The following is a 27,534-nucleotide window of genomic DNA, read 5'->3' on the forward strand; positions in this document are numbered from 1 at the left end:
GTATGTGCCGAGATGACCCCGAGGGGTCCCGTGACTTGTTTATGACCCCATCACGTGCTAGTGAGCGGTATAAATGCCATAGTTCATTTCAAAGTCTTTCTTCTTTTTTTTTGTTCTGTTCTCCGTGGTTCTCTCTATCTGCGTTCTCCTGATCTTCTACAAAATGAAGGTTTTAGGCTTCTTTGCCCTAGTCCTTTTAGTTGGCCTTTCCCAGGCGATTGTGAGGTAAGAATTTTGCTTTTAAATTCCGATTCTTTCAAGATGTTCGGGACTTTTTTTTGTCTGAGAAACGATCATCGTACAAAACCAAAACGATCTTGGGCTAAACTGCAGAATACCCGTCCACTTATTTGCATTTTCCTTGTATTTACTGCCTCGTTCTATAGAAATCGAGGTGTGTCTCATTGTTAACTCTTTGTGGACGGGTATTCTGCAGTTGCTCCCGGATCTTGCAACTTTACAAGTTGTTTTTCATCGAACTCGAAAAAAGCTTTACCCATTACCGCCATGTGATTATCAGTGTATTAGGATTAGACATGGATTTGAATTATAGCTTGACATAAATTTGCAACAAAAATTTGTTGTCAAATTTGCCCAATTTGTTAAGCTTTGATAGTTTTTCCTGCACGAAAACCCTGAAAACACGAAGTTCGCATACCATGGCCGCCATCATGGATAACGCGATCCGCAGGGGGGGGGGGGGGGGGGGGGGGGGGGGGGTGGGGAGAAAAAATGTAAATTAAGAGAGCGAGCCGGCTGTTGATATTTTCTTGTCTTTTCAAAACAAAATTTAAATGGTGACCACAACTTTACTATGACAGCTTTGCGCTTGCTATTTAACTCGCGCATCAATAAGACCTCCTAAAAAAGAATCTCCAATATCTCAAACTTTAATTTGCTATTACGATCATCGATTATGAGCCGTATGCAAACTAAGAAAGCGATTCAGCTTTTAAACTTTACTTGTCTTTGCAAAACAACAACTTGTTAAGCTGAAATATAGCTCAAAATTAAAATTAACAAACCAGGGATTTCTCAAAAGAACGATGTTGTCTTTTTGGTAACGATTTTCAAAATCGGAAGATGGTGTTTGCCTTCGGGGTTTCTCAAATCCCGGAAAGAAGTTCTTGTAGGCTTCGTGAAGCCGATCATTTCTTCGGATTAGCGATCTTGAAAATCGGAAAATCATTCTCGCTTTCGAGTGCTATCCTCGGCGATGAACGATTTTAAAAACAGGGAGAACCATCTTGTCTTTGGAAGAATGATATTGCCTTCGAACAGAGGATCTTGACTTCGGGGAAACTTTCTTGAAAATCGTAATCATTTCTCGTAGTAAACTGATATCATTCTGAATATCGTATAAGCGTTCTGCATAATCTGCCGAACGATCTTTTTCGTTCATAACCCAAACGCTTTTTCTCTAGTGTACGTTTTCCCTTGCCGGGTCACATTTAGTTATGTTCTATCAATTTCTAAGTTGCCTGAGAAGATGAGTCATTGTATTTTTGTTTATAGAATACCTATTCACAAGATGCCAACTCCCCGGCAATCTCTCAAAGAAGTTGGAATCTCTGTTGAGCAGCTTCTTGGAAAATATGGTGGAAAATATGAAGGGGGTGATGTTCCTGAGCCACTGATCAACTACATGGATGCTCAGTATTATGGCGAAATAACTATCGGCACCCCTCCTCAGAAGTTCACTGTTGTCTTTGATACCGGATCCTCAAATCTTTGGGTTCCATCCAAGAAATGCTCTTGGACTAACATTGCATGTTGTGAGTAACAATAATTGTACTACAATTTAGGGAATCATTGCCTGCCCCCATCCCCCTCTCCTATGACATTTTTTTGGGGGATGGCTGGTCTTTTTCATGCTTACTGAAGCTTTTATTTGTGCATTTTGAAGTGCAAAATGGTTAGTTTGCATACATAAAGTGGTTGTTTTTTGGTACACACAAAAGGTGTGAGGAGCTAGGAACTTATCTCTCAATTTCCTGGTTGTTGATATTCATTCTCTTCTTTTAGTGCTTCATGATAAATATGACAGTACCAAGTCCAGCACTTATAAGAAGAATGGGACAGAGTTCGCCATCAGATATGGCAGTGGCAGTTTGTCTGGGTTCCTCAGCATTGACACTGTCTCAGTAAGTAATTCGAGCATGGTGTGGGGTGTGCTCAGATTTCTTAAAATTCCTGTAAATAGATACATAAAAATGAAAATGTTTACTTTAAATATACAGTATATAAAATTTTCAATTTCAACATTCTGCACCTTACGCATTTTTGAAAATTTGATAAATACCATATAATTTTAAGATAGGCAGAAACATACCATATTTACTCTTGAATAATACACACTATTTGCATACTAAAATGACCTCCAAAATCGGGGTGCATAATATACCATGAAACTTCTTGGTTAAGAGGTAAAAAATTTGCATAATGCAGTATTTGACCCGCAAATGAGTTAGTCAAAGTTTTTTTTAGCTCCGTGGGGTGTCGTTTTGACATACCAAATCTAAACCAACACAAAAATATGGAGAGCCCCCTCAGATGAGAAAGAAGTCTGCTTTCGTCGTTTCGATGTCTTCAAGTCAAATGTAACAATATTTTTTTTCAAAACACTTCTCATCTAGGATTTTTGTCAAATATAGTTAATTTTCTATTAATGTTTTTTGCGGAAAATGACTCAGGATGCATATTATACATAAGTGCATATTATACATGAGTATATACAATGCACTGAGACAAGATACACAGTAATTTTCACCCATACTCACATGGAAGCTTATCATTTATTGTAGTTGGGTTTATGACAATCAATTGAGTATATAGGGACCTTTAATGCCTCCTCAAGAAATAGCTGCAACTACCTCTGGAAGCAGAGCACTCAAGTGAATGGGTAATACTGTATGTACCTATACCGTATTCTGTATGTGTCCATTGTTTAGGTTGGAGGAATTGATGTCAAGGGACAGACTTTTGCTGAAGCCCTCAAGGAACCAGGACTGACATTTGTTGCTGCCAAGTTTGACGGTATCCTTGGCATGGGTTTCTCATCAATTTCAGTTGACCAAGTGGTTCCCGTGTTTTACGACATGGTCTTGCAAAAACTTGTCCCTGCTCCCGTTTTTTCTTTCTATCTTAACAGGTATGGAATATGAAGATTAATCACCATTGAAATCTTAAAGGCCCATAAGCAACCAAGCCTACAATCGATCGAGGCTCTATTTTAGCTCTTCGCTTAAATAGAAAGTATACAAATTGTTTCAAACTTTGAAAAAACCTCTTCAATCTTCTTTAAAATTGTGCTAAAGTCACAGAAATATGGCTCAGAATTTTTAATAATTATCCCTTTATATGTTTACAGCAATACCTGAACAAAAATTCGTAGATTTATCTTTGGCAGTTTATACAATGTCATATGAGAACTTCCGGTTTTACCACCTCAAACAACAAACTAAACTAAGGCCGAGAGGTCACAGGAATTAGAAAGTGTGCATTCTTTGTCAGTCTGTCTTGAGCCATTGGAGCAACCTACTCACATTGAAATCCGCTTCAGACTCAAGCTCAAATGGTTCGGATGTTTCGCTGTCTCTCTCTTGTCAGGTTTCGTTCATCTTTCTGCATATTTCTCCAAAAAATGATGATAATCCCACAACAATTGCGCTTCTCCATTGAAGTTCACCCGCTTTTGCGAGTCATGCGTGTAGAGGTTATCCAATCACATTGCTTCCCGACACAATAGACTTATTCAAAACATAAACAAATCGTTTTGGTTGCCAATGGGGCTTTAAAAGAGTTCACCCATGACACTAGAATTGTTATAGGACTTTGTCAAAAAAGGAATTTTATATCATATATAAATGAGACAGTCAAGGGAGATTTCTATTGATACTATGAACGAATGTGACGTTGCACAGGAAAACTCTGAATGCCTTTCCCATATTTGTTGTATAGTGTGGTTGTCTTAAAAACAATTGCACCATCACCAAACACGGGGCTTAAAGTCTGTTTAAACTAGGCTTAAACTGGTTATGTTTCCCTTCTAAGTTCAATTGTTCAAAACATTTTCTCGGGAATTGATGGACTAAATATATGTGCTGTTGACAGGGAGCCAGGTGCTTCCCCTGGCGGTGAACTATTGCTGGGTGGCAGTGACCCAAAGTACTACAAGGGCAACTTCTCCTACGTTCCCGTCACCCAAGAGGGCTACTGGCAGTTTAAGATGGATGGGTATGTAACAAAAGCAATCTTTTTCCTTGGGTATAGCTTAAGGTAATAGTTGACACTAGTGGGTACCCGTAAAACATTCAAGTTTAAATTCATGAAAGACATTAAAGCCACTATCTGATCTGAAAAAAAATGGATTTGCGCTTGATGTCGTGCAAGATGCAAACAAAAGTTTTCGGAAAGTGATATCCTGTCAACATTGTGCTTACTTTTTTTCCCCTGAACATTAACTGTGATTTGTTTGAAACATCAATGGTGCTTTTGTCTGTGAGTTAGAAATACTTTTTGGGTCTCTGTGGAGTTCTTCAAAATGGCATGTTTGCGAGTGCTTTCTCTCGCTAAGAAAAATGGCAGCTTCTCTTTGCCTGATCATTTGAAAGAGGAAACCATTCCCGGTACCCCCTTTTACAGTAGCTAGGGATTGATATTCGTGTGGTTCTTGAGTTTTCTAGTTCCTCCTTTTCTCTGTGAGAGATGGCACACACTTTTTCCTTAGCGTATTAAGGTACTAATACAATTATTACCTTCTATGCCATAATATATATATTTTTTTTTAAATGGTTGAGATATGTGTGTGTGCTGTTGGGGGGGGGGGGGGGGGGTGAGGGGCTAGGTACAATTACAGTATATAGGTAGTGTTATAGTATTTTTAAGGATTCCTCCAGATGTAATTACAAAAGAAATTTTCTACCACCATTCATTCTTGTTTGAGATGGACCGAAATACTGGAATGCTCTAACTTTTCTGCCTTTCTGTACTTTTTAGCATAAGTGTCAAGGAAGGTAGTTTCTGCTCTGACGGGTGTCAGGCCATAGCTGACACTGGGACATCACTCATTGCTGGTCCTACTGATGAAATCGAAAAACTGAACAACCTTATTGGTGCAAAGATCATCATCGGTGGGGAGGTGAGTGCCGCCTACAGATCAGTGTCCCCAAACTACATAAGCTTTAGAAAAATCTGTTTTTTAAATTTTGAATAAAATCATACAGGAATAAAAGTATGATAAATGATTGAATACGTGACAAAATTGCAAACACAAATCTCCTCCTATCCGTCTTTCAGTCTCAGTGTGCAAAATTCATACAAAACAATGTCAATAATAATACTGTTACCCAGGCCTGTAGCCGGGATTTTGAGTTTGAGTAGCTCGTCCTAGCTCCCAGTGGCACTAAATTTTCCTTCATAAGATTGGACCTTCCAGTCAAGTGGGGCGGCTCTTCCCATCCCCCTGAACCCTCTGGCTACAGACTTTGTTACCTGTCTTCTATGCACCTATAAGGCACACAAGGCCTTTCAATAATACACAGAACTACAATCGATATAACAGTCACAGTACCTTAAATTAGGTTTTATAGTGGTTTGTCAAAATTTTGCAGTCAACTAGTTCTAGTCAATAATGACTCGCCTTTCAGAGAAAGATCCTGACCCAATATAGTTAAGAAAATAAGGCAGTAACTAGTGCAATTGGTACAAAAGAAACAAAGTTACCCGATTTTATGTTTTAGTACACTGTGAACTGCTCTGCTATTGACAGTCTCCCTGACATCACTTTCACTATTGGAGGCAAGAAGTATGTTCTGACGGGGAAACAGTATATCCTGAAGGTGGGTGATTTACTTATCTTATACCTCCTTTAATAGGGTCCTCACACAATCACCGTCTGATGATTAATCTGTCTATAAAGAGTTGCTATAGCTAGACAACTAGTTATACCAATTATTTAGTAACGTGGACGTTTTAGTGCAATTTGTTGCACAACGGTCTTGTTTTTTTTTCATGAGCTATGTCCTTGTTATACAGGTTACAACCTTAGGTCAGTCTGTGTGCATCAGCGGATTTCTCGGCCTTGATGTCCCCCCACCAAGAGGGCCCCTGTGGATTCTGGGTGATGTCTTCATTGGTCCTTACTACACTGAGTTTGACTTTGGTAACAAGCGTGTTGGGTTCGCCGAGGCTGTGTAAGCGCTGCCCATGTCAACCACAGCAATCAACAAATTAAAGAAATAAATAAATAAGTTATCACGAAATTAGGCATTAACAGCTTGAGATAAACTAGTCCCTGAGAAAAATCGGTTCCCAGCCGATTGTGTTTAAAACCTCAAATTTTACAAGTAGTAATTGAAATTGTAATGATAACTATGAAGCTTTTGCTATTTAACTGCTTTTAAGAGCAGATTTAAGCACTATGGCTAAAGAAGATACAGACTAGAATTTGGTCAATCTATTTATATGATTTTTTTTAAACTTTTGTACCACATTGTTTCCTGGAAGTTGCAAAGATTGTTGGATTGAATAAAAAAAAGCACATGTATTTGTTACACTAAGACGTGTATTTGTTACACCAGCGAAGAGAACTTGTTTGAGTACGTTCTCAAGGGGTGGGCAACCTTACTTGGCACAAGTCCAGTTCCAGGACTCTTCTTTGGAAGCACTTGGTCTACCTGTGGTCCAAGAGCCGTCAAAGAAGGGTCTAACCTGAAACAGGAGACAAATCCGTATGTCCCCGTTCCCCAATCATATACTACGATATACAAGAAACATGACTATTCCTGTGTGGACTAAAACCTGGTCAAATAGCGGCCCAATAGTGATGATGTTTTAACATCAAGCAGTGCCATTATTTCATTCAAAGTAATTCGCAAACCGTCTAATTTTTGCTCGTTGCGTTACTTTTTTTGCGATCGGAGACCCCAAATCCATTACCAGACCTAACCTACTAGCGCGACCTAAATTCCACAGCCCTTGTTTCGCGCTGCATAAAACACAAACCGCCGCTACGCAGGCTACGTCTAATCTTGTTCCCAGAGCCCACGTACCTTAACACCGCTGGCTTTGGAAACGAGATTGGCATACAGGGTGACCAAGGGCAGCCAAATACATCAAACCACTTAGTTGGACAGTTTTAATCACACTTTTTACAACGTTTCAATTTACATGTGTATAATATTTACAGATTTGCAGTAAGAGAAGACAGCACAGGTGGAGATTACGACATTTGTACTCGTAACCCAAAGCAATCTGCCCCACCATAAGTATGGCGTCTCTTTTGTAAAACTTAATCTACTTGCTATATAACGCGTAGGAACGAAGGTTTATTCCTTGCGTGCTATTGCCATTGGTGCAGGGCACTACTGCGCGATTGTCTAATCTGCATCTACTTTTACATCAAGATAGCATCTATACTTGAATTGTCTATATCGAGGCTCTATTATCGCTTCACAGCTCGTTTATTTGTGCTTCGTTTTCGCGCCGCACCTGCAATGAAGAAAGCCGGTGAATTCAATCAAGTGGTTGTAGGGCGTGCACGCGTCATCATTAGGGATAAAACGAATTTTGAAATAAGCGCCTGCCCCGAATAAGCGCCTCGCCTAGGACATAAAAAAGCACCTAATTGGAGCACAAAGATAAAATATATTAGGAAAGGGTGGGGGGTATGGGGCGAACCCACCCCTTACCTTTTTATCCCGTACAGACATCCAGCACCTTAATACCCCCTACTTAATATCTGCTACGTTTAAATGCCCTATAGCATCAAATTCCTCAAGCTTGTTTTAAATATTTATTTGTCCCGAGATAAAGAAAAAGTAATAGGTAATCTATTGTTCATATGACATCAGAAAAAATATCGAAATTTAACCACGAGCAAAGATAAAAGCGTTCAAAAACAGCCATAAAACTTGATATAATTTCGTTTATGTACCTTTTTCAGCGCGCGAGGAGTAACACCGTGCCGGAGATATTGTACAAAAGATCCATCCCTTGGGAATAAACACGCGCTTGCGCCCACTGTATGTACTGATCGTCACCGTGCGGCCTCCTTTACGCTGGCTCGCCATTGGCTGAGGCCACAAATGCGCTTTTCCAGGAAGCCGCTGAACAGCTATGCCCTTAGGCGCACGCAGTGCTAAGGACGAAATGTGGAAAGATTTGTATGAAAAAATAACGAAAATTCACTCGATTCAGAGCTTTTTGTTGTATCTCACCCTTCTTTGTGTGTTCTTCAAGAATTGCTAGAGCTGAAAAATCAAAAGTATATCAATAAGTGATATGGTGAAATATAGAATGGAGGGGAGTGATAACCTGATAACTCGAACTAATGGAGAGAAAACCCATTTCCCTCTGAGCAGGTTATCTTTTGTCCTTGATGTACGCTTACCTTTTGTGATTTTGTTTCGTTTCCAATGCTCTATAAAACAAAGTAATGCAATGTTTAGCAATACTAGATTTCTAAAGCTGATGGCTGGCAATGTCAGTGCTGTTCGTATACCCTTTTGGCAGAGCTGCGAAATAGTTCGCCGACATTTCCTTTGTATTGTGGTCGGTAGAACGAGGTTTGCACAAAGTAATGCAATATTTACTAATTCAATACTAGATTTCGATGGAGAGTTGATGGCTGGCACCCTGGCAATGTCGGTGCTGTTCGTATACCCTTTTCGCAGAGCTGCGAAATAGTTCGCCGACATTTCCTTTGTATTGTGGTCGGCAGAGCAGGTTTGTACAGGGCTAATAAATTAATCAAGTACTTTTACTTACTCACCATGGTCTTTGTCGATAGACTGTAAAGCTATAGAAGCAGAGAATGTTTTTGGTAAATAAAATGGTAAAATTTGAAAAATGGTAGTGTCTGGATGTGCAACGTACCTGACTCGATGTTGTCAATGCCAGGATTTTCATCTTCAGTGACAGACCGTAGGACTACAAGACATATAAATCTTTTGGTGAACCATGGCCAACCATATCATAGTACTCCAAGACAGATAAACCAGGGCCTATGGTATTATCTTTTGAGTCCGTTGCTAGGGAAATTTGTTTGTTATATAAAAGCTTCTGTTTTTTTGTCAAATCTCTTGGAACTTTCAACATAAGTGTTTCAGACATAAATGACACAAGTGATGACGTCATCTGACCCCTCCCATGGTCAGGTGACCCAGAACAGAAAAACGTGTCGGAGAAGCTGCTGTTGAAATCTAGCTATTTTTTTTGCAGAAATATTTTAACATTACTATTTTCTAAAAGTTCATGCATCGGATTTGCGAAATTTTGATACAGCGAGAAATGACGAATTTTTGTGTTCTTCGAAAACCACATATTTGGTAATAACTTTTTCATTTCTTCAAAATCTAGTTGGCAGTTCAAAGAGAAAGTGAGCTGTCACTAATCAATCATGTCTCATACCAACATCCAACATTGGCTGTAACTAGGCAGGTTTTCGAACAATGGAATCGAGCGTTGTTTCACTCCCTTCCTATTTTATATAGAACCTAAATACGAAGTTAGGTTCGGAGAGCGTTCGGGCTAGTCACAAACACTCAAGAGGCTACGGTTACTCAGTACTGTTTGAATGTTTCGAGAGTTGAAAACAACGATCGCGTGGTTTTTTAGACAAGAGAAATAGAAATATAACGAGAAAAGATTTCGCTGAAATCGGGAGGCAGGAGACATTTCGCACAAAGGTTAGAGATATTATATTCGCCGAATACAATATTCAATACAAATTGGAAATGCATTTTTGGTTATTTTATTAAGAAATCGCTGACAAAGTATCCTAATTCCCGTGCTTATACCAATCAAATAATAATATTCGAATTCGAACAGTTAAAGTCGCGATTTCCGCCTTTTGGAAAGATAAGTCCTAGTGTTTTGCCAGGCGTTAGGGATAGCCAGTCCCGTAGCCAGGATTTTGAACGGGGGGTTCGTTTACTCATTTAGTGGACCATTTTCTCTTAGGTAGCTCGTCCTAGCTTGCAGTGGTACTCAATTTTCCTCCATCTGGGCGGACCTTCAAGTCGTGTGGGGTGGAACCCCCCTCCCCCCTGGTTGCGGGCCTGACAGCTTATCGCAGGGAATATTTGACAACAGAGGGCCGTCACAAGATGCCTGTGCACCAGGGTAGGCTCAGCCTACGTTTTTCTAAGAAAACAATTATCGATTTGCAGCTCCTACTGGCTACGGCCGTGAAATGATGACTAGGGTCCAGTTCTCCTCATACTGGCTGGGGCACCAGACCAACGTTGTATTTGCGTAACTTTTGCAAAGCGTTAAAAAGACTCAATAAATCAAATGCGTTGCTCAGACGCTCACAATTATAAAGTTGATTTCGTCGTTTGCGTTTGGTTTGCACCAAGAGACCATGGTCTCTTGTTTGCACTCAGTGTCACGTGACATCGACATACCTTTGTTCAGTCTCAAGAGGTCATCTCTGCGAACGCGCCTGGCTCTCCTGAATAACACCACTGACCTTCTTGTCGTTCCTTCGCCTAGGTTTTCGCCTGACCCTACAATGTGCCAACAAAAGTCAAGACATAGCCAGTGCGATGGTCTGTCACAGTGCTTTCACAAACTGGCACGTAATTCCGTCGATTGTAAACACGCCGGTACGCGTGTGTGTTTTGCCACCTTTTTTGCAGGTGATAGAAATAGGCGGCGCGACCTATCGTAGCCTCAGCCGTGAGATAAAAAATACTTTATTTCTTTCTCTTTAGCAATAAACTGGCCAAAAAGTCAAAGGTACTAGGTAGAGTTCTTTAGGCGAAAAGCATTTTGTCATTCAGTTTATGTATCTAGCTGTGTGTGTGAAGATCAACTATTAACAGCGTGTTCAAATTATATTTTCCACACATTATTTTCTCCTTATTAATCTAGTTTTGTGCTCAATCCTACACTTCCTCCTTGAATTGTCTATTGTTATTTATATTTGGTTTCGAAATAAGCCACTTATTTTGTTTCAACAATCTTAATTGGGGTGTTACAAAAGGCAAACACAAATTCATAACTAAATGCAATATACATAGCCTACCTTCACCCGAGGCTCCAAATCCTGAGTACTGAAAAGCGGACACTACATTTATGTATAGTAAAAGGCAAGATAATAGTTTCTTTTTCCATCGCCAGTGGCGATCCATCGCAAGTGCACTGAAGGCTGCTTTCAAATCTTTCGTCCCCTACTGCTGAGTTTTGACCTTTTTGCTGGTGGTATCTTCATTAAATAATTACGATATTGTTATTTCATATTCATGAAATTTCGATGGCATCCAGGCGTGCACCTTGCTTTATCGAGAAGTTACAAACTTTCTTCGGAGAGAATGAAAATGGATGACAAAAGGAAGGGGAAATCGTTCACATATTATGTATAGGGGATATTTTGGTAGGCGCTTAGGTTGGAGAGTTTGTTCCACTTCTGTACTGCTTTCAACACCTCGGTAAACGAAATTACAAACCGGTCATTGCCCAAAAATTGACTATAGCCCTATTTACACTACACAAAACTAACCCGGGTTCGACCCGGGCTAAATTAACCCGGGTTAGTTTTGGATTAGAGTGTAAGCACTGATCTGAGACGAAACAGGGTCAATAACAGAACGCATGCGTAGTAGTAGATTCATCAAAGTAAAATATGGCGGACAAAGCAAATCATCAACTTTTAGGCGCGCAGTTTTGTCGAGGTATTTTCATGCTGAAAATCATGGCTCTGGCAGTACAATATTTTTTTAAAAGAAGAACTGTAAGGAGAAGAAGATGGGGAGAGAGACAGAGAATTTCTGCTCAGTCGATCCTCGAGAAATATTTCCTGAACTCATTTTTTCAATTTAAACTGTAAAAACCAGTGACGTCCTGACTGTATCGACTGTCGAGTGAAAACAAGAGAGAGAGCCTTGCTTGGCGCCGTTTTTGTTTTAAACGCGAGTGCGCATGTTCATTACAGAAACTAACCCGGGTTCGCCCCAGTTTCCCGCTTAGACTACACTTTCGAAAACTAACCCGGGTTACTTTTAAAACTAACCCACCTCAAGAGGTGGGTTACTTTAACCCGGGTAGAACCCGGGTTAGTTGCATTTACACTACGAAAAACTAACCCGGGTTAACTTAACCCGGGTCGAACCCGGGTTAGTTTGTGTAGTGTAAATAGGGCTTATAATTACATTGTATAAAGAAGTGAGAGCGCTAGCACTAGCGATCTATGGAAAGTGAAACATTGAAAATAAAATAAAAAATAACAAGTTAGTCTCAAATGAAACCCTTTTCTGTTTACTAATCACCGGATAACTTGTAGAAAATCAGAAGAAGATAAAAATGTAGCTATGTATTAAAAAGCTTTTCCTACAATAGTGTCATTATTGTTTTAGGATTCCATTATAATGAAAAGAATATGCACAAACTAAACTAAGTCAACAAGTGTATACATTGAATAAGGTTAGAGCGAGAACGTTCATAGAATCTTGTCATGATGAATGACTTCCTCCGAGTCGGAGATGGCAAGGACTTTCGTTACGTTCCGATCGTAGCTTTCCGGGAGTGGTTCGAGTCTTCGGCCACCGTCGTAAATACCCGAAAGCCTTCGCTGTCGGAAGTGGCCTTCGTCGTCTATCTGTCCGAATGATGCTCGGCGACCAGTGAAGCTGGATGACCGCCCTCGTGTCATGCTGTGTGTAATACCTAGTAAAATTGATGAGTTCAAGTCATCGCCCTTCGCCCTATTGTTGTTAAGTATTCAAATGGTCCAAAGAGACGTGATAGTGCTAACTATCGTGTATGAATACTTACCCAAGAGATCAAGGGCAGAGGGTGTATCCCCTATATCCTCTGACACGGGGTTCTCGTTGACACGCACGATGACCAAGATCTTGGGTTCCTTATCGTAGTGCAGCCTAAAGGTCTTGTACATCTTTGGCAGAATGCAAGGTCCGATGTGCGCCTCGTTGGTGGACGTGCACGTGGCGCGGCCTTGGATGAGCAGTACCTCTTGCATCATGGACGAGATGCGAAACATGGAGTTGATACCGGGTCCAGGTAGTTTAGCCAAGTACGAACGCTCGCACATCAGCCGTATCTTGTCCTTAGTCCAATTGTGGTAGACCAACATATCCAGGAGGAGAGGAACTGCGATGCGCACGCCACAAACGCGCCACAACCGGTCGTGAAGATCAGAGTGCGTTTCCATTATTTTTAGTAGTTTGTCCTTGGGCATGAAGTACGCCTGTTCAAAACAATGGTTATCAATTTTCATCTTTCAAAGGCGACGCAGTTATGTTTGGCGCTGGCTCAACATTATACCGCGTCGTCTGATAGTTTGCTAGATTAATACATTTGAATGACGTACTTGAACTGAAGTTTCGCAAGTGCAAGAGGAGTTCCGGGTGGAGCCGGTCAACAGGCCAAACTCTCCGATCAGGTTACCGGCTGACATGTAATCTGTGGACACGATCATGTCGCCAACCTGTCCATCTGACGGCTTGTTCCACTTGGCTACCGACACGCCGATCATCTGCCAGAAATAAATATAATTATAATGAAATTATAAAAAAAAACATAGTGAAATAAATGAACATATGTAGTCAGTTTTAATAGAAGTACCTTGACCATGCCAGATACGATAAGGTAGATCCCGTCCACTTCTTCTCCTTGCTTAGCAATGGTATGCCCAAAGTCAAACACCCTCATCTCCGCGATGCTCGTGATGTCATCAATCACCTCCGGCTCCATGTTATCAAGCCAAACCACGTTTCGCAGCAGAGATTCAGGGGACTGGGGTGGGATGTACGCGGGAGCGTTTAGTTGACGCTTCATTTTGGTCTCAATGATCTGGCAAAATAAAGATAATGTTGATGGTGGTGGCATCGGTTTTGGTGGCGAGGATGATTGTGTTGAAGTTGTTAGCGGTGATGGTATGATATTAGCAGCGATGGTTTTGGTGGTTAGGATATTATATTCAGAATAACATTCTCTAGTTTATTTACCGATTCTAGTTTGTGCGATTCGGCCTCGTCGAGTAGGCCACCGCCTCTCAGCTCGTTGATGACGTCTCTAGCATTATTCAGCACCGTTCTAGTGGCTTGTCTTGTCTTGACGGAAATTGCGATACCTGGATGCTCACGCTGAAGCATTCCTTTAAAATAAGACGGAATAGATTTTAGGCAGATATTGGTGATAGTGTCTAATTAGGGTATTCATGAAAGAAATGCGTTGCAGTATACCTGGCAAAGCTGGTTCCCTAGGTCCACATGAATACAAGGCCGTTATTATGTCCCCATTATGACTTACCAAGACTCTTTACCACCTCTAGTCTGTTCTGATCTGATCTGGATTTCAGGTCTCGCGAGATTCTCTTGTCCACCACCATGTGATCGATAAGTTTGTTGACCTCTTCTTCGGCGACAATGTACCCTTTTCCCACATCGTAACCAAAGCTCAGCTTGCGATTTACGATGTTGTTAACGAAGTCGATTATTTTAGGGACGACGGACTATTAAACACGAAAACAAAGCGATCATGAAAGTGATGGAAGATGCATTGGATGTGGTATCTAGAGACCACATTGAAAAGTGCGTAAAATCCACGCTGTCCTTAGCCATGAAAAATGCTTTACCTTAATTAGCCTTAGCAGCCTGCCCATTCTCAGAACTCGGAAGATCCGAGCTGTTTTAAGAAACGTCGAAGAAAAGCTAGTGTCATCGGAAGAGGACGCTGCTTGGTCAATGATGATATCAATGAAGGAAAGAGCGACGATGAATAGATCCAACAAGTTCCAGTAAGCCTTGAAGTAGTAGATACGGAATGCAACGATCTAGAAGCACAAAAAAACATAAATTTCTTTATGCTCGGTTACCAGTCGTAGGGTTTTAGATGCAACCGCAATCTTCTTCCCACTTAATTGGGGTAAATATAACTGAAGCGACACGACGAGGGCTTGGAACAAAGTCTACGGTCACTCTACAGAAACAGAACTTGAATCGTATTTTTACCTTCCATATTGTTTCCATTGTATAGAGAGTCACATACAAGTAGTTTATTATTTTGAGAGTAGGAAGGTATGATGCATTGTCGTCAGCCTCGAGCTCGAAGATGATGGGGATGACATTGAGAAGGATAAGACCGTTCATGGTGGCGTCGAACATGACGTGCGCCGCGACTTTGTACATGAACAACTGAACGGGCGTCTTCGGTGGAGGGATGGCGTCGCTTGCCTTCAGATGCCTTATAGATTCCAGCTTATCTCGCTATGTGAGCGGAATAAAACAAAGTGACAAAGCATATAGCAAAAGATTATGGCAAACCTAGTGATAGTATAGTTGGCAAACCTACCACTTTTTGGAGGTACGGCGGAATCCTCCAGTACGCCGTTAGATCCTCTGCTTCTATGATCCTAAAAATTGTATAATCAGCACGATACAATACCAATGTTAAAAACAACATCTAGTTGCTTTGCTAATTGAATAATTTTATCATAGCATATGGAAATAGGTTACTTTAAAAAACAAAAGAGATAATTTTTACGACTCATAGTATGTCCATAGCATTAGAGTGATTCAGATCCGCGACGCCGGGAACAGGACGCTGGCTTGTGTGTGTTCTATTTCACGGACAATTTTCGGCATCGCGTCGTGTTTTTTCACGTCCTATTCAGGACGCAACGCCGGGAAAATAAGCGTGCGCCCGTAAAATGCGCACGACCCGGCGTCCTCTAGATAAAAAACACCGCCTTATTTCGCTGACTTAAAAGATATTGTTTAACATCAAAATAGATAAAATGATGATAAAAAAAATTTAACAGTATCGCTCCAAGATAGAAATCTTGGAGTAAGTATGCTGAAGCTAAAAAAAGATATTCCGTTGAAAATGTGGAAACTTTTACAAGTTACTTGGATTCTATTTTTATTATCACTCACTTATTTGCTTCGTCTGAGGCTTCGTCTGCCAAGTGAGTGAGCGCTTGCACAGCCTCACGGGATAACATGCCGTGCTCAAACTGTTTCCAGAAGCTGACCTTCTGCGCTTTGATCATGCGTACACGGCCGTCATCGGCCATCTCGGCAAACTCCTTCGGAGATGGCTCGTTAGGAACGCTAGCCTCGCAGTTTGGGCACGTGCTGTGGCGAATGAGGGTGGGCGTTTCCGAATCAACCTGAAATCCAGTGAAAATTCTAAAATAGTCGTCTATCTTAACTGCTTTATGAGTTATAAGCCTTGGCAATAGCCAAGCTTAATTACAACAGTATGGGTACGATCGTCATTTGTTACAGTGCTCCATAACAGTATCCTTAATAATAAAGCGACAGAGGTGCAACCGCCACACCCTTCCGCCATTCCTAGCTACTACACGCCTTTTTAAACCTTATCCAAGGTGCATGACCTTACCTCTCCTTCGCTATCATAGTCCACGTATGGGTTATGGATGTCGCAGTATTTCTCTGCAAGCGACCAGTCAGCATCAGCGAGGAAGCGATCCGCTTTCAGCATAGTCAGCGTGCTGTTGTTACTTTCCTTGATCCGCTTGACCCCGTTCGTCATGGCGATAATGCGAGAGTCTGAGATGTCACTCATTCCCATTTTCTCCAGGAGTTTTTTCATGGTGGTCGCGTTTACACATAGCGTGAGAATGCAAATACCAGCCGTGTGCACTAAAATCTGACAAAAAAGCAAAGCTAAGGGCGCGTTTTTTTTCCTATCATTCTGGAATGGGAATGGTTGGTAGAGAATGTCCAGAATAGCATTCAAGTCATTCTGCTACAGGTAGCAGAATGGGTGGAATGGCCTTCATTCCATTCCGGAATGGAACGGGAACGCGGGATAAACGAACGCGCGCTTTTTCTATTCTAATCGTTCTCATTCCGGAATCACGAGTAAAAAACGCGCCATAAGTAGGAGCCCATATTTTTCCACAAAACTAATGTCTCTTATATCTTTCCATAAACAACGTTTTGTGTGAGGGTTTATAGGATAGAGAGGCTAAGCAGCAGGACGTAGCAGGGGGTGGAGCACTGGGGGCATGTGGTCCCCCCCTATCCGAATCTTACGTTGCCTGCTACGGCTCTGAGCAGGAAAACTAAAAAAGCACTTGCTTAATTGAGCTAGCGCCTGGAAAACAATTCTGTGGTAGGATGAACCTATAGAATCTCGTTATATTAGGCTAGGGCTATGGTTGCCCAGGACTAGGACATGTTGAGCTGTTACCTTGTGTCCTACGGCTTCGTGGTCGATATATACTTGCAATGCCAGTGCCAAGCCAACGGCCCCGCGCAGTCCGCCCCAGCACACCACCACAGCCGTCTGCCAGGTGAAACCGTAGCCAATGTGCATAAGGATAGGTGATAGTGAACTAATGACCAACGCTCTAATGTCGGATAAAAATTAAAAAAACAAAAACAATCAGTTTACGGCTTTGGGTTTGAGTAGAGCTAACATGATGCAGCCAGATATATTCACCTGATAACTGTGATGCCCAAATAATCTACGACCAGAAGAAACGCATCAAATGGCTCGAACGAGTGTAGGGTCTGCTCGACAATGACAACCCCGGCCATAATGAAGATGAGGGTGTTAGCGAGATAAGCAAGCATCTCCCAGAATCTGTGAAGGAACACCTCCACCTCTGGGCTAATACTGGTTTTCTGTGCATTTACTTCAATCCCAAGGATGACCACCGCAATGACGCCTGATATGCCGAGAACTTCTTCTCCAATGTAGAACGTCAGGTAAGTGGAAACAAGTGTGATGGTTATCTCAACCATAGCATCGTTAAAAACTCGTTGTAGCCAGAACACAGTGATTTTACCCGCAGCCAGACCAAAGAAGTACCCACCTACAGCGACTCGAGGGAAGTACAGGCCAATCTCCGTCGCTGAAACAAAAACCATGCGAATGAATGCTATAGTTAAACAAGCTTTTGCTTTGCCTGATAACTTGCCAAGTTTCTAATTGTGTTTAATTCTTAATAGCTAAATGATGGCACTTAGTAACATGTACAGCACAGTCTATTCATTTTTGTTCTTGGTTCTGTCCACTCTTGAAAGATTGAGATTTTAACCAGTTTAACATATTTGTGCTGGTGTGAAAGCAGTACTAGTCTAGTTAGTTATTACTGGGGAAAAAACAATCTGCTGTTCCTGTGGGTAGCTTCTCACACAGGGCTACTACTCATCAATGCGTGGATCACTATTATTCGGCTTCTTTTTTTACCCTAATGTTATCTACTTTATGTCGGGAAAACGATGACCTGAAAACGGACAATTTGCCAATGCTCTCTGGAATAATTCCGGTAGAAAAAGTAGCTCAAAAACGTGAGGCGTAAGGCTTGGGAAGCGCCACACCTAGGGGAATAGGGGTAAAATACTTACGAGTCAAAGAGCTAAAAGACAGGTTATAAAAGATCTTGTACATGACGATCGCCATGCCATCATTCAACAGAGACTCGCCCTCTATGATCGTTGCTAGCTGTTTTGATGTACCTAGAAATTCGCAAAGAAACGTGAGGTGTTTTGTTTTGTCGTTTATCAACAGTGAAGGAGCCTTGAGGCACATTTTTGAAAGCTAGAGCCAAGATAGTAACTATGTTTGCTAACTAAGGCTGTTGCAGCGAATTCGTGGTAGGTGTGGGGTGAGTTAGGATTGTGAAAATTGGAAGCACTTGTAGTAAGTGTTTCTGGTTTTAAGTGTTTTGTGTTTGTTTGTTTCCTCCAGGGGCTGATGCAGGATTTCTTGGAAAAGGGGGCACCGAGTAATGGGGTATCACCAGTAGAATTTACCTTTAAAACATGGGGGGGGGGAGCGGTGTTTCCCTGGATCTGCTTTTGTTATTGTGTTGGAATTAATTGTGATAATTAATAATTGGAGCTGTATTTAATTATTATTGTATTTAATTATTATTGCAGTGGCAAAAGGGGGAGAACAGTCCATCCAGTTGTGAAGGCATGTATGGTTTTACAAAGAAATTATGAATATTTTTATTTGGTCATTCATTCCCTGAGGCGAATGATAATAATATATCTTACCTAAATCATTAAGAAGAGCAACAACTGCCACAGGATCTGTAGCACTGATAATAGCACCGAACATGAAGGCATTAAGCCATGTCCAGTTATAAGTGAAAATCATTTTTCCCATGACTCCTGACATAGCAGCACTTATGGCCAGACCAACCAGAGCAAGTAGGAGAACCTGCGAGAAGAGCTTGTTAAAGATATGGACATCCATGGCAAATGCAGACTCGAACAGCAGAACAGGAAGGAAGGTGGTGAGGATAAGGTGAGGATTTTGGCTTGCCATTGTTGTGTATCTGAGTTAGGATTCAAACAAAAAAGCAGGTAATTAGAAATTCAGTAAAAAAAGGAAATAAACAACTAAAGGAAATAAATAAATAAATAAATAAATAAATGAATGAATGAATGAATGAATGAATAAATAAATAAATAAATAAATAAATAAATAAATAAATAAACAGGTAGGTAGGGAGGGAGGGAGGGAGGGAGGGAGGGAGGGAGGGAGGGAGGGAGGGAGGGAGGGAGGGAGGGAGGGAGGGAATGAGGGAGGGAGGGAGGGAGGGAGGGAGGGAGGGAGGGAGGGAGGGAGGGAGGGAGGGAGGGAGGGAGGGAGGGAGGGAGGGAGGGAGGGAGGGAGGGAGGGAGGGAGGGAGGGAGGGAGGGAGGGAGGGAGGGAGGGAGGGAGGGAGGGAGGGAGGGAGGGAGGGAGGGAGGGAGGGAGGGAGGGAAAATAATTAAACAATTATACACAAATCAGTATAAATCATTTTGTGCCATTACATCAAGCAGCTACATACTTTTGAAGTTCTGGAAATGTCCCTGATATTGCTCCGAAACAACACCCAAGAACGATGAGAACCACAGTGTACGGAATGGGCCATCCTTTCATAACCTGTCTGACGATTGCTGAAAACAAACAAGACAAGAGTTCTCGAAAAGCCTTCTTAGTAAAATAACGGATTGAGATCATAATATGTTACCTCCAAGTGCACAAACTGTAAATATAAATAGTATGGCATATGGCGGAGACTGATGTGTATTTCCATAAGCTTCTGGAAGAGCGGTAGCAGTGGCATTTTCTGTCAAATTTGTCAGATTATTCATCGTGAATGTATCTCAACCTGAAGACAGAACAAGAGCAGAAAGATTAAGTTATTGCTAAGACTGGCATTGGAAATGACGTTTAGGTATGAGATAAAGTGGTACCAACCAAACAAACAACTAATGGATGTACAATAAGCTTACAGCCAACAGACAAAGATAGAAAAACACAGAGAAAGCTAACACAAGTAACACTCACTGCACTTCCAGTTCTTGTAGTACCCTTTTCTCGCAATTTGTCGTTATTCTTTTGCCAATTTCAATGTGCCATGACCAGTTGTTGCTTTTCCTGCATTTTTACTACATATCAGGACCAATTCTTGTGTTTTTCCGTAGGTGTTAGCGCCATTTCGGCGAGGATTGAACAACTTTTTCGCCAAGTTTGAAGTAACAGCCACAACGCGACTGTTTACGTACGCCATCTTCCTGCATTTTGATTGGTCGGTGGGACTAGCGCGCGCAAAGATTGCCGCTGTTGCGGTTGTTGCTCGCTGGTTTACGAGCTTGAAATAGTTTCAGTCTGGTCAAAAATTTGCTTTAGAATTCTTTTGGTGTTCGATTACACAAACAAAGGAGAAACAAATCTTTGGTCGGCCTTTCCGTCTCTTTTTGGCCTACCGGAATGTCTGGGTAGCACTAAAATTGAATTTGGGCCCAAAAACAGAAGTAATAGGGGGTATAAGAGAACAGAGGAATTCTAAAAAAAATTCCTATCGACAAAATCAGGGCAGGGGGACCCTGACTTTTCTCCTATTACTAAAGCCTAGTACCCATAAGTTACATAACGGACATAGGTATGACGACACGGGAACAAAATTCTCCCACTCAAAAGTGACATTTTCTCTAAAATAAATACATGTCATGTTAAAAAACACTAAGCATTTTTGTTGTGACATAACGCATAATGCCTGGTGCTAGTGTGCACCAGGCATAATGAAAAATAAACCGTTTACATTGTGCTTACTATATGAATTGCGTCCAAGAGAAAAAAATGGTTTCCGCCATAGCATATTTGCGTCTATACATTTCGACTCATGGAGGTCTATTTACATTTCTTAGCAGTCAAAACATCAAATCATTGTTCAACTTACTCTGTATCTCTGGTTAGAGTTTTATTTATTTCTTTTAAATTACTTTTATTTTTTTAAATAGTCTTTCAGTGTCTGTATTTATACAGTGAGCTACTATTGCCTGATTGCGTGAGAATACAGCAATTCTACTTTTCTAGTTATCTCCTTGATCTTGATATGAGCCCTCAAACCCCCACTTCCCGCGTGTCCACACACCATCCGCTGACCTCATAGCGCACGCCACCGGCACTGGCTGTCTCATGCAATCAGTGCCCAAGACTTGAATGTCCTACATTATAATCACCTTAACAAAGGCGCCGAAAATACACAGAATAATCATGGTGTAAAATGTTTGTGTGCATATCTAAGCCACCATTTAACCCCTGGCCCCCCATGGGACTATAAATACCGCACCTTTTGATTTTTACCTATCAGCTAATCTGGCAGTATCTGAGATAGGGTGGACGGAAGAAGCGCACTGTCTAGAATATCACACCAGCGGGCGAAGAGGGATTGTCTACAGTTCTCGAGCTCTGCCTAGTAGAATATTAATTTGCCCTCCCTCCAGTCAGCCACAACAATCATCACAAGAGACTCAACGCTAAAGTGGTACCCGACACAAGAAGTGCGCGCTTGATTCAACTTTGAACCGTCGCAGGGCAAAAAAAAAAGCCGTCAACGCAAGTACCACGTAGCTGTATTCGTCCATGCCACGAGATCAAAAAGACGTGAGCTTGGCTGGCACAGTATGAGAAGACGAAGAAGCGGACAAAGCCACCAGAATACGATCAGAAATATCCGTGCAGTTGTGCTTGGAAAAGATGGCGTAGGGAAGTCAGGTAAGAAGTGTGAATTTCGGGGTTAAATGCTGGATACTGATTGATTCCACCATGATTCAAATAAATAACGAATGATTAATGTATAAGTTACCAATGATAATTCTAAAGAATTCATCTTACTAAGTTAATCTCACGCTTTTAATTTTCGTGGAAGACTTAGGCGTAATTTCAGCAAATAAGTTGTCATTATTCGGCTGGGTGACTTCAGAGACAAGAATAAAGAATCATTTATAATGACTTTTTAGTTTGACCTTACATCACACGTTTAGACACGGAGTTCAAAATCACAACTGCAATTATTGCAGTAGATTTTTTTTGGAAGATCAAAAATCGTTTTCACAATAGTGATCGCGTATTGCTCTGCCAATGTTTTTACTTCCCTTTGCTACGCGTAATTCACTTTTCGGGCTGAGATACTAATGCGCAAATTAAAATACTGTAAACTAATCGAGTTGCAATTAACGGGCCCATAGTTACCACTGTGGCAATATCTCACGTCTTGTATCTGCAAACTAGCCCGAAGCACTGCGAGCAAACAGCTGTGAAAACAACACAAAGGTACCAACTTAAAAAATAACTGCGATTTGTTACCACATTATCCTTTTACTTTGGTACACTTTCCTAGACTTTACAACATTTTTTTTTTACAAAGATGCACCGATGTGTCTTTAGTTAGACTTTGTTTTTGTAGACATCTCTAGGGATTACGTGTAGGGTATTAACACATTATAAAGTGTCTATTGTTAACACCTATTCGGCAATACACAAATTTCTTTGAAGAATTATGTTGGCCCACTAGGACAGAGCTATTTTAGTTGTCAGACAAATTACCGATTTTAAGCTAAATGGACACTCCTACCTGTTGAACAAAGAATCTGGTATATCAAACGATCAAAACATAATTAAATGGCTAAAAGTACTACGAGGGACCCAGTTGTCGTTTGTCGGGTGTTTGGATTCGTAAAAAAGCAAGTGATTATTCAATGTCTAAGCGTTTTGATAGAGACTTCACAACGGATGAGGCACGACGACGGCGCACAACGGCACTCTAAGCAGCTCTTTGGCTAGTCAACAGAAGTGAAATAGTTTTTGAAAAGAGATATACGCGGGGTACTGACGGTAGAACACTCTTTTTTTTATAAGAACCTTTTTTATAAGAACGTCCAGCCTGAGATTTCACCAAATTTTAAGAACATGCTAAGAACGTGTCGAGGCTCAGTAGCAGAATATTGTTGTTGTTGTTGTTGTTGTTGCTGCTGCTGCTGCTGCTGTTGTTGTTGTTGCTGCTGTTGCTGTTGTTGTTGTTGTTGTTGTTGTTGTTGTTGTTGTTGTTGCAGTCTAAAATGCAGAATCAAATTGTGCTCATAGTAACAACCTTATTATTGCTATTGATCATTAGTGTAATTCTTTTCCTAATAATAATTGGGTATTATATTCTTATATACACTAAAATCTAAGAACATCGTTAAAAACATATTCAGCCTTAAAATGTCCCAAAAATAGGATCGACCCAGCCTCAACTGAAAATTAGACGTTCTTATAAAAAAAAGAGTGTATCGCAAGAAACCTCTAGTTTTTTATTAAGGTTAGACATTCGCACGCAATGCTATTTTCCATAACTGTAAAGCTGATTTACTTTGCCTAGTGGTGCTACCAGGCGTATGATATGACTTAGTTGCTCTTGATAAAGCACTGTGTGTGGTTAAACTACTTCAAAATCGTACGTACGGGTTCGAATTGCTTGCAGAAATGGGACGTTTTGGCGCACATAGGGCGCCATGTAGATTCTTGTCAGATTATTGCACACTTCTCGATGTATTTGTTTGTTTAAATAACCCAACAAAGCTCAATCAAGTCAAGTGATTTGTTTGTTTTTCTTGTTTCTAGCCCTAACGGTTCGATTCCTCACGCGAAGATTCATCGGCGAATATGATAACACTTTAGGTGAGTTATCCGATTTATAACGTAAGATAACGTGATGCTGGGATATGGCTCCGAACATTCTTACACGTTTTAGCTGTAGAAACGTCTCCATTAAGCGTGTTAGCGTCGGTGCGGCTAGGCTATAGTATTCAGTAAGCGATTAAAGGAAGATTATTAAAATTTCATCTAGAAAAACGAAAGGAAGTTTGTCTTGAGACACATTTTGCCACATTAGGATTGCGATCATGACTACCCTCTGTTGCTTTTATCTGAAGCATAAAAGACTACAACCTATCACGGAGTCATCATGACACATCGTCAAATGAAAATACCTATTGATCTTTAATGTTGAACTGTAAAAAAATAGACGTTTGTAATTATCAAATAATCAATGATTTTATAACGTTTACATGATGGTTTTGGGACTTTTTTTCCATTAAGAAACTTTATCCCATTAGCCTTGCTAAGTCTTTATAAACGCTACAAAAATTCGTTTGAGATAAAATCAGATTCTCTCGATGCTTAGAATTTGTACTCAAAAGACGTCGCGAAGGTATAAAACGCTGTAATAAAAATGAAAGAATGTTTAGCAAAACAGTGTTAAATCCTTTTCATTTCATCCAAGTGTGATAAAAGGAAACCAATTTCCCTTGACATGAATCATAATGCGGCAGTTCTAGCTGGTCCACTGATCCCAAGGAATACCAGGCGCCCGTTTCTCGAAACTCCCTAGAACTTCTCGGGCCCGTAAAGTTGCCCGAAAAGTCACTCGAGAAGTTTACGGGCCCGAGAAGTTCTCGGGAGTTTCGAGAAACTGGCGCCAGGAGTATTATCTAATATAAAGACGTTAGACGTAATGTATTTTGGCCGTATGGGTTTGCTGGAGACTAGGTACTCTCGAGGCAATGACGTCATCAAACCTACCCCACCCACCACACTCTAGCCTACTAGTAGGCGTTTGTTGGCGTTTCCGCGACGAAAACCCCGCTTTCCCGTGTTTTGGGCGCCATCTTGGATTTATGGCCGAGCGCGAGCTGGATGCGAGAGCAAAAGGCAAAAGCTGGATGAGGGGATAAATCCAAGATGGCGCCCAAAACACGGGGAAAGCGGGGTTTTCGTCGCGGAAACACCAACAAACGCCTACTAGTAGGCTAACCACACTCCCCTCGGCTGCCTGTTTTCGCGTCTGTGTTCCCACCCCTCCCCCCTCCCCCAGCAAATCCTGGCTGCGCCCAGCTTTTTTGTTATCCAGACTCAGAGTTTGAGCTTATACGTATCTATTCATTCCTCTCTCTCTCTTTTCAGAGGCTACCTATAGACATCATTTGATTGTTGATGGGCAGTTTATCTCACTTGACATCATGGATACGGCTGGAAAGGTGAAAAACGCATTATTTCACATGATCTCTGGCAATCCGTGAGCCATTGTTGTTGGCGTGTAGTAAAGGGTGGGAAGAGGGGGCTCATTAAACAACGCGTCTATCTTTTGTTCGAGAAAACACCCGCGTGTTCGATGTTTGCCGAGCCGCAACGTTTTATTGAAGAATTCGGTCGAGAAAATATCCACATATTTTACGTTAACTACGCTTCATTCGTTTTTTTTTCACAGAATTCGGTAGAGAAAATGTCCACATGTTTGACGTTTGCGGAGCTCTTTTTCATCGTATATTCGGTCACGGATCGAACATCATTCGACGAAGCTCGTCTGCTCGTGAAATACATCCAGAACGACAAGACGGCGCAGACGGCAGCCCCGACCATGATTATCGTGGCCAACAAATGCGACTTGACACACCTTCGCCAGGTGGAGGAGATCGAAGGGCAGATGCTGGCACGGAGCATGGAGGGACTATTCTTCCCTGTGTCGGTATCAGAGGGGTATAGCGAAATACAAGAGATTTTGGAGGAATCATTAAGACAATGCATGAATAGAGAGAGGAACAAAGGCTCCCGGATGTCAAGGGTTAAGGAGGGACTTAGAGGGACCGCGAAATCGCTACGGAGGAAATCCACAGGCGATGCTATGATGGACCCAAGACCAAGCACACTAGGCCAAAGCACCTCCAGACCTTCGAGTTACTTGTCAATAGCAGAATAGCAAGGTGGCGTCGCGCCGAAAATGCTAGTATCAAAGTGGGAATGTCCGCGCGCGCAATATGTGGTACTGGACCATTAATAAGTTCCATCGACTTTAAAAAAAAAAGTCATTGTTGTGCCATCTCCCACAATCTTTGTCTTTTTTAGAAAATATTTTCAGGTCGGGTTTGATTGTTTGGTTTGGTTGGTTGCGCGCTATTCCCAAACGAGACAAGGATTTTAGATTCTGGGATATGGCCAATTTTGAATCTAGCGCGATAAATTACCCGATAATTCGTCTAGCGTGAACATTTCTACAGTATTATAAATTTAAAAAATGGGTGAACCAATATTACCTCTATAATTGTTACTAGGTACTTTTGTTGACATTTATGATTAAAAGAATTAAAAGAAGACAGGGGGCATGACAACGGGGAGGTTTTTTTTTCAGACAAGCTTACACGTCTTCATACAATGATTGCATTTCTCAATTTATACAACCTTTTTTTCGGAAGCCTTCATTTTTGTGAACATCAATCATTCTAGGGACTACAGTAACAGAGTTCCGGTGATGATGATAATGATGATGATGATGGTGATGGTGATGATGATGATGGTGGTGATGATAATTATGGTGGTGGATGTGGTGATGGTGATGGTGATGATGATGGTGATGATGATACATATCAAGAAAATTTAGCCAAAAATTGTCGTTTTTTCCAGACTCGGTCACTGACATATAAGAAAACTAATGTATTCCTTATTTGGAAAACCTGCATGATTTTTATCACTTTTAAGGCTGCCGCCGTACCGCAGGTGCTTCGCAAAATTTATGAATTGTATTCAGAAGAGAAAAACAGTGACTGTGACCATCTTTAGTCAATAGAGAAAGCCTCTGAAAATTAACGAAAATTCCCCGGTACCAGCCCCTAAAACGACAACGGTTTCTTCATATGATGATGGTGATCATGGTGGTGATGATGATGATGGTTGTGGAGGAAGTGGTGATGTGTTAAGGTTGATAATGATGTCATGACGACGATAATGATGACTGCGGCGATTACGGTGATGTTTTTGTTTTTATGGTTTTGCTTTATTGATAATTATGTGGTTGTTGTATGTAAGTTGTGTATTAGTACTGCTACTAGTTCTGTAATCAAAGAAAGGAAAAGATCTTACCCCGTGTCTGATGCATCAGACTATCTGTTATTAGTATATACTTCAGGCCTGTACCCAGGATTTTTCTTGGGGGGGGGGGGGGGGGGAGGGGCTGCGAAATCCGAAAAAGTGGACCTAATTTTTCTGGGGGGGGAGGTAGTAAGTTTTCTGATATAAATCAACGGTTTCTTCATATGATGATGGTGATCATGGTGGTGATGATGATGATGGTTGTGGAGGAAGTGGTGATGTGTTAAGGTTGATAATGATGTCATGACGACGATAATGATGACTGCGGCGATTACGGTGATGTTTTTGTTTTTATGGTTTTGCTTTATTGATAATTATGTGGTTGTTGTATGTAAGTTGTGTATTAGT

The 27,534-nt window shown here is 41.2% G+C and overlaps 4 protein-coding genes across 5 annotated transcripts; 2 read left to right on the forward strand and 2 right to left on the reverse strand.

Moving 5' to 3' along the window:
- Window positions 1-66: 66 nt before the first annotated feature.
- On the forward strand, window positions 67-6,547 carry LOC5521569 (lysosomal aspartic protease). The gene is made up of 8 exons (XM_048729564.1): window positions 67-225; window positions 1,516-1,775; window positions 2,026-2,144; window positions 2,952-3,151; window positions 4,114-4,236; window positions 4,999-5,140; window positions 5,742-5,840; window positions 6,037-6,547. The coding sequence occupies exons 1-8, from the start codon at window positions 164-166 to the stop codon at window positions 6,196-6,198; spliced, it is 1,167 nt and encodes a 388-aa protein (XP_048585521.1). The 5' UTR covers window positions 67-163; the 3' UTR covers window positions 6,199-6,547.
- Window positions 6,548-7,124: 577 nt separating this feature from the next.
- LOC116604401 lies at window positions 7,125-11,457 on the reverse strand. The gene is made up of 8 exons (XM_032366700.2): window positions 11,033-11,457; window positions 10,410-10,511; window positions 8,878-8,931; window positions 8,774-8,800; window positions 8,393-8,422; window positions 8,220-8,252; window positions 7,937-8,140; window positions 7,125-7,491 (listed from the first exon to the last, which is right to left on the reverse strand). Exons 1-8 carry the CDS (start codon window positions 11,136-11,138, stop codon window positions 7,445-7,447), a joined length of 603 nt encoding a protein of 200 aa, XP_032222591.1. The 5' UTR covers window positions 11,139-11,457; the 3' UTR covers window positions 7,125-7,444.
- Window positions 11,458-12,240: 783 nt separating this feature from the next.
- On the reverse strand, window positions 12,241-20,526 carry LOC5521570 (sodium/hydrogen exchanger 10). 2 transcript variants are annotated; one of them, XM_048729562.1, is made up of 18 exons: window positions 20,290-20,526; window positions 19,970-20,110; window positions 19,787-19,895; window positions 19,002-19,285; window positions 18,348-18,458; window positions 17,437-17,851; window positions 17,185-17,344; window positions 16,369-16,638; window positions 15,900-16,135; window positions 15,316-15,376; window positions 14,976-15,230; window positions 14,600-14,797; window positions 14,275-14,476; window positions 13,971-14,119; window positions 13,588-13,815; window positions 13,334-13,498; window positions 12,778-13,210; window positions 12,241-12,669 (listed from the first exon to the last, which is right to left on the reverse strand). In XM_048729562.1, exons 2-18 carry the CDS (start codon window positions 20,091-20,093, stop codon window positions 12,443-12,445), a joined length of 3,627 nt encoding a protein of 1,208 aa, XP_048585519.1. In that variant the 5' UTR covers window positions 20,094-20,110; window positions 20,290-20,526; the 3' UTR covers window positions 12,241-12,442. The 2 variants fall into 2 exon arrangements, with proteins under 2 accessions (XP_048585519.1, XP_048585520.1); XM_048729563.1 differs by lacking the exon at window positions 20,290-20,526 and having other exon boundaries at window positions 19,002-19,167.
- Window positions 20,527-21,427: 901 nt separating this feature from the next.
- On the forward strand, window positions 21,428-27,197 carry LOC5521571 (ras-related and estrogen-regulated growth inhibitor). Its single transcript, XM_001641176.3, has 4 exons — window positions 21,428-21,999; window positions 23,887-23,943; window positions 25,228-25,301; window positions 25,532-27,197. The coding sequence occupies exons 1-4, from the start codon at window positions 21,909-21,911 to the stop codon at window positions 26,018-26,020; spliced, it is 711 nt and encodes a 236-aa protein (XP_001641226.1). The 5' UTR covers window positions 21,428-21,908; the 3' UTR covers window positions 26,021-27,197.
- The last annotated feature ends 337 nt before the right edge of the window (window positions 27,198-27,534 follow it).

This window comes from Nematostella vectensis, chromosome 6 (assembly GCF_932526225.1).
Source record: "Nematostella vectensis chromosome 6, jaNemVect1.1, whole genome shotgun sequence".
Classification (NCBI taxonomy): domain Eukaryota; kingdom Metazoa; phylum Cnidaria; class Anthozoa; order Actiniaria; family Edwardsiidae; genus Nematostella; species Nematostella vectensis.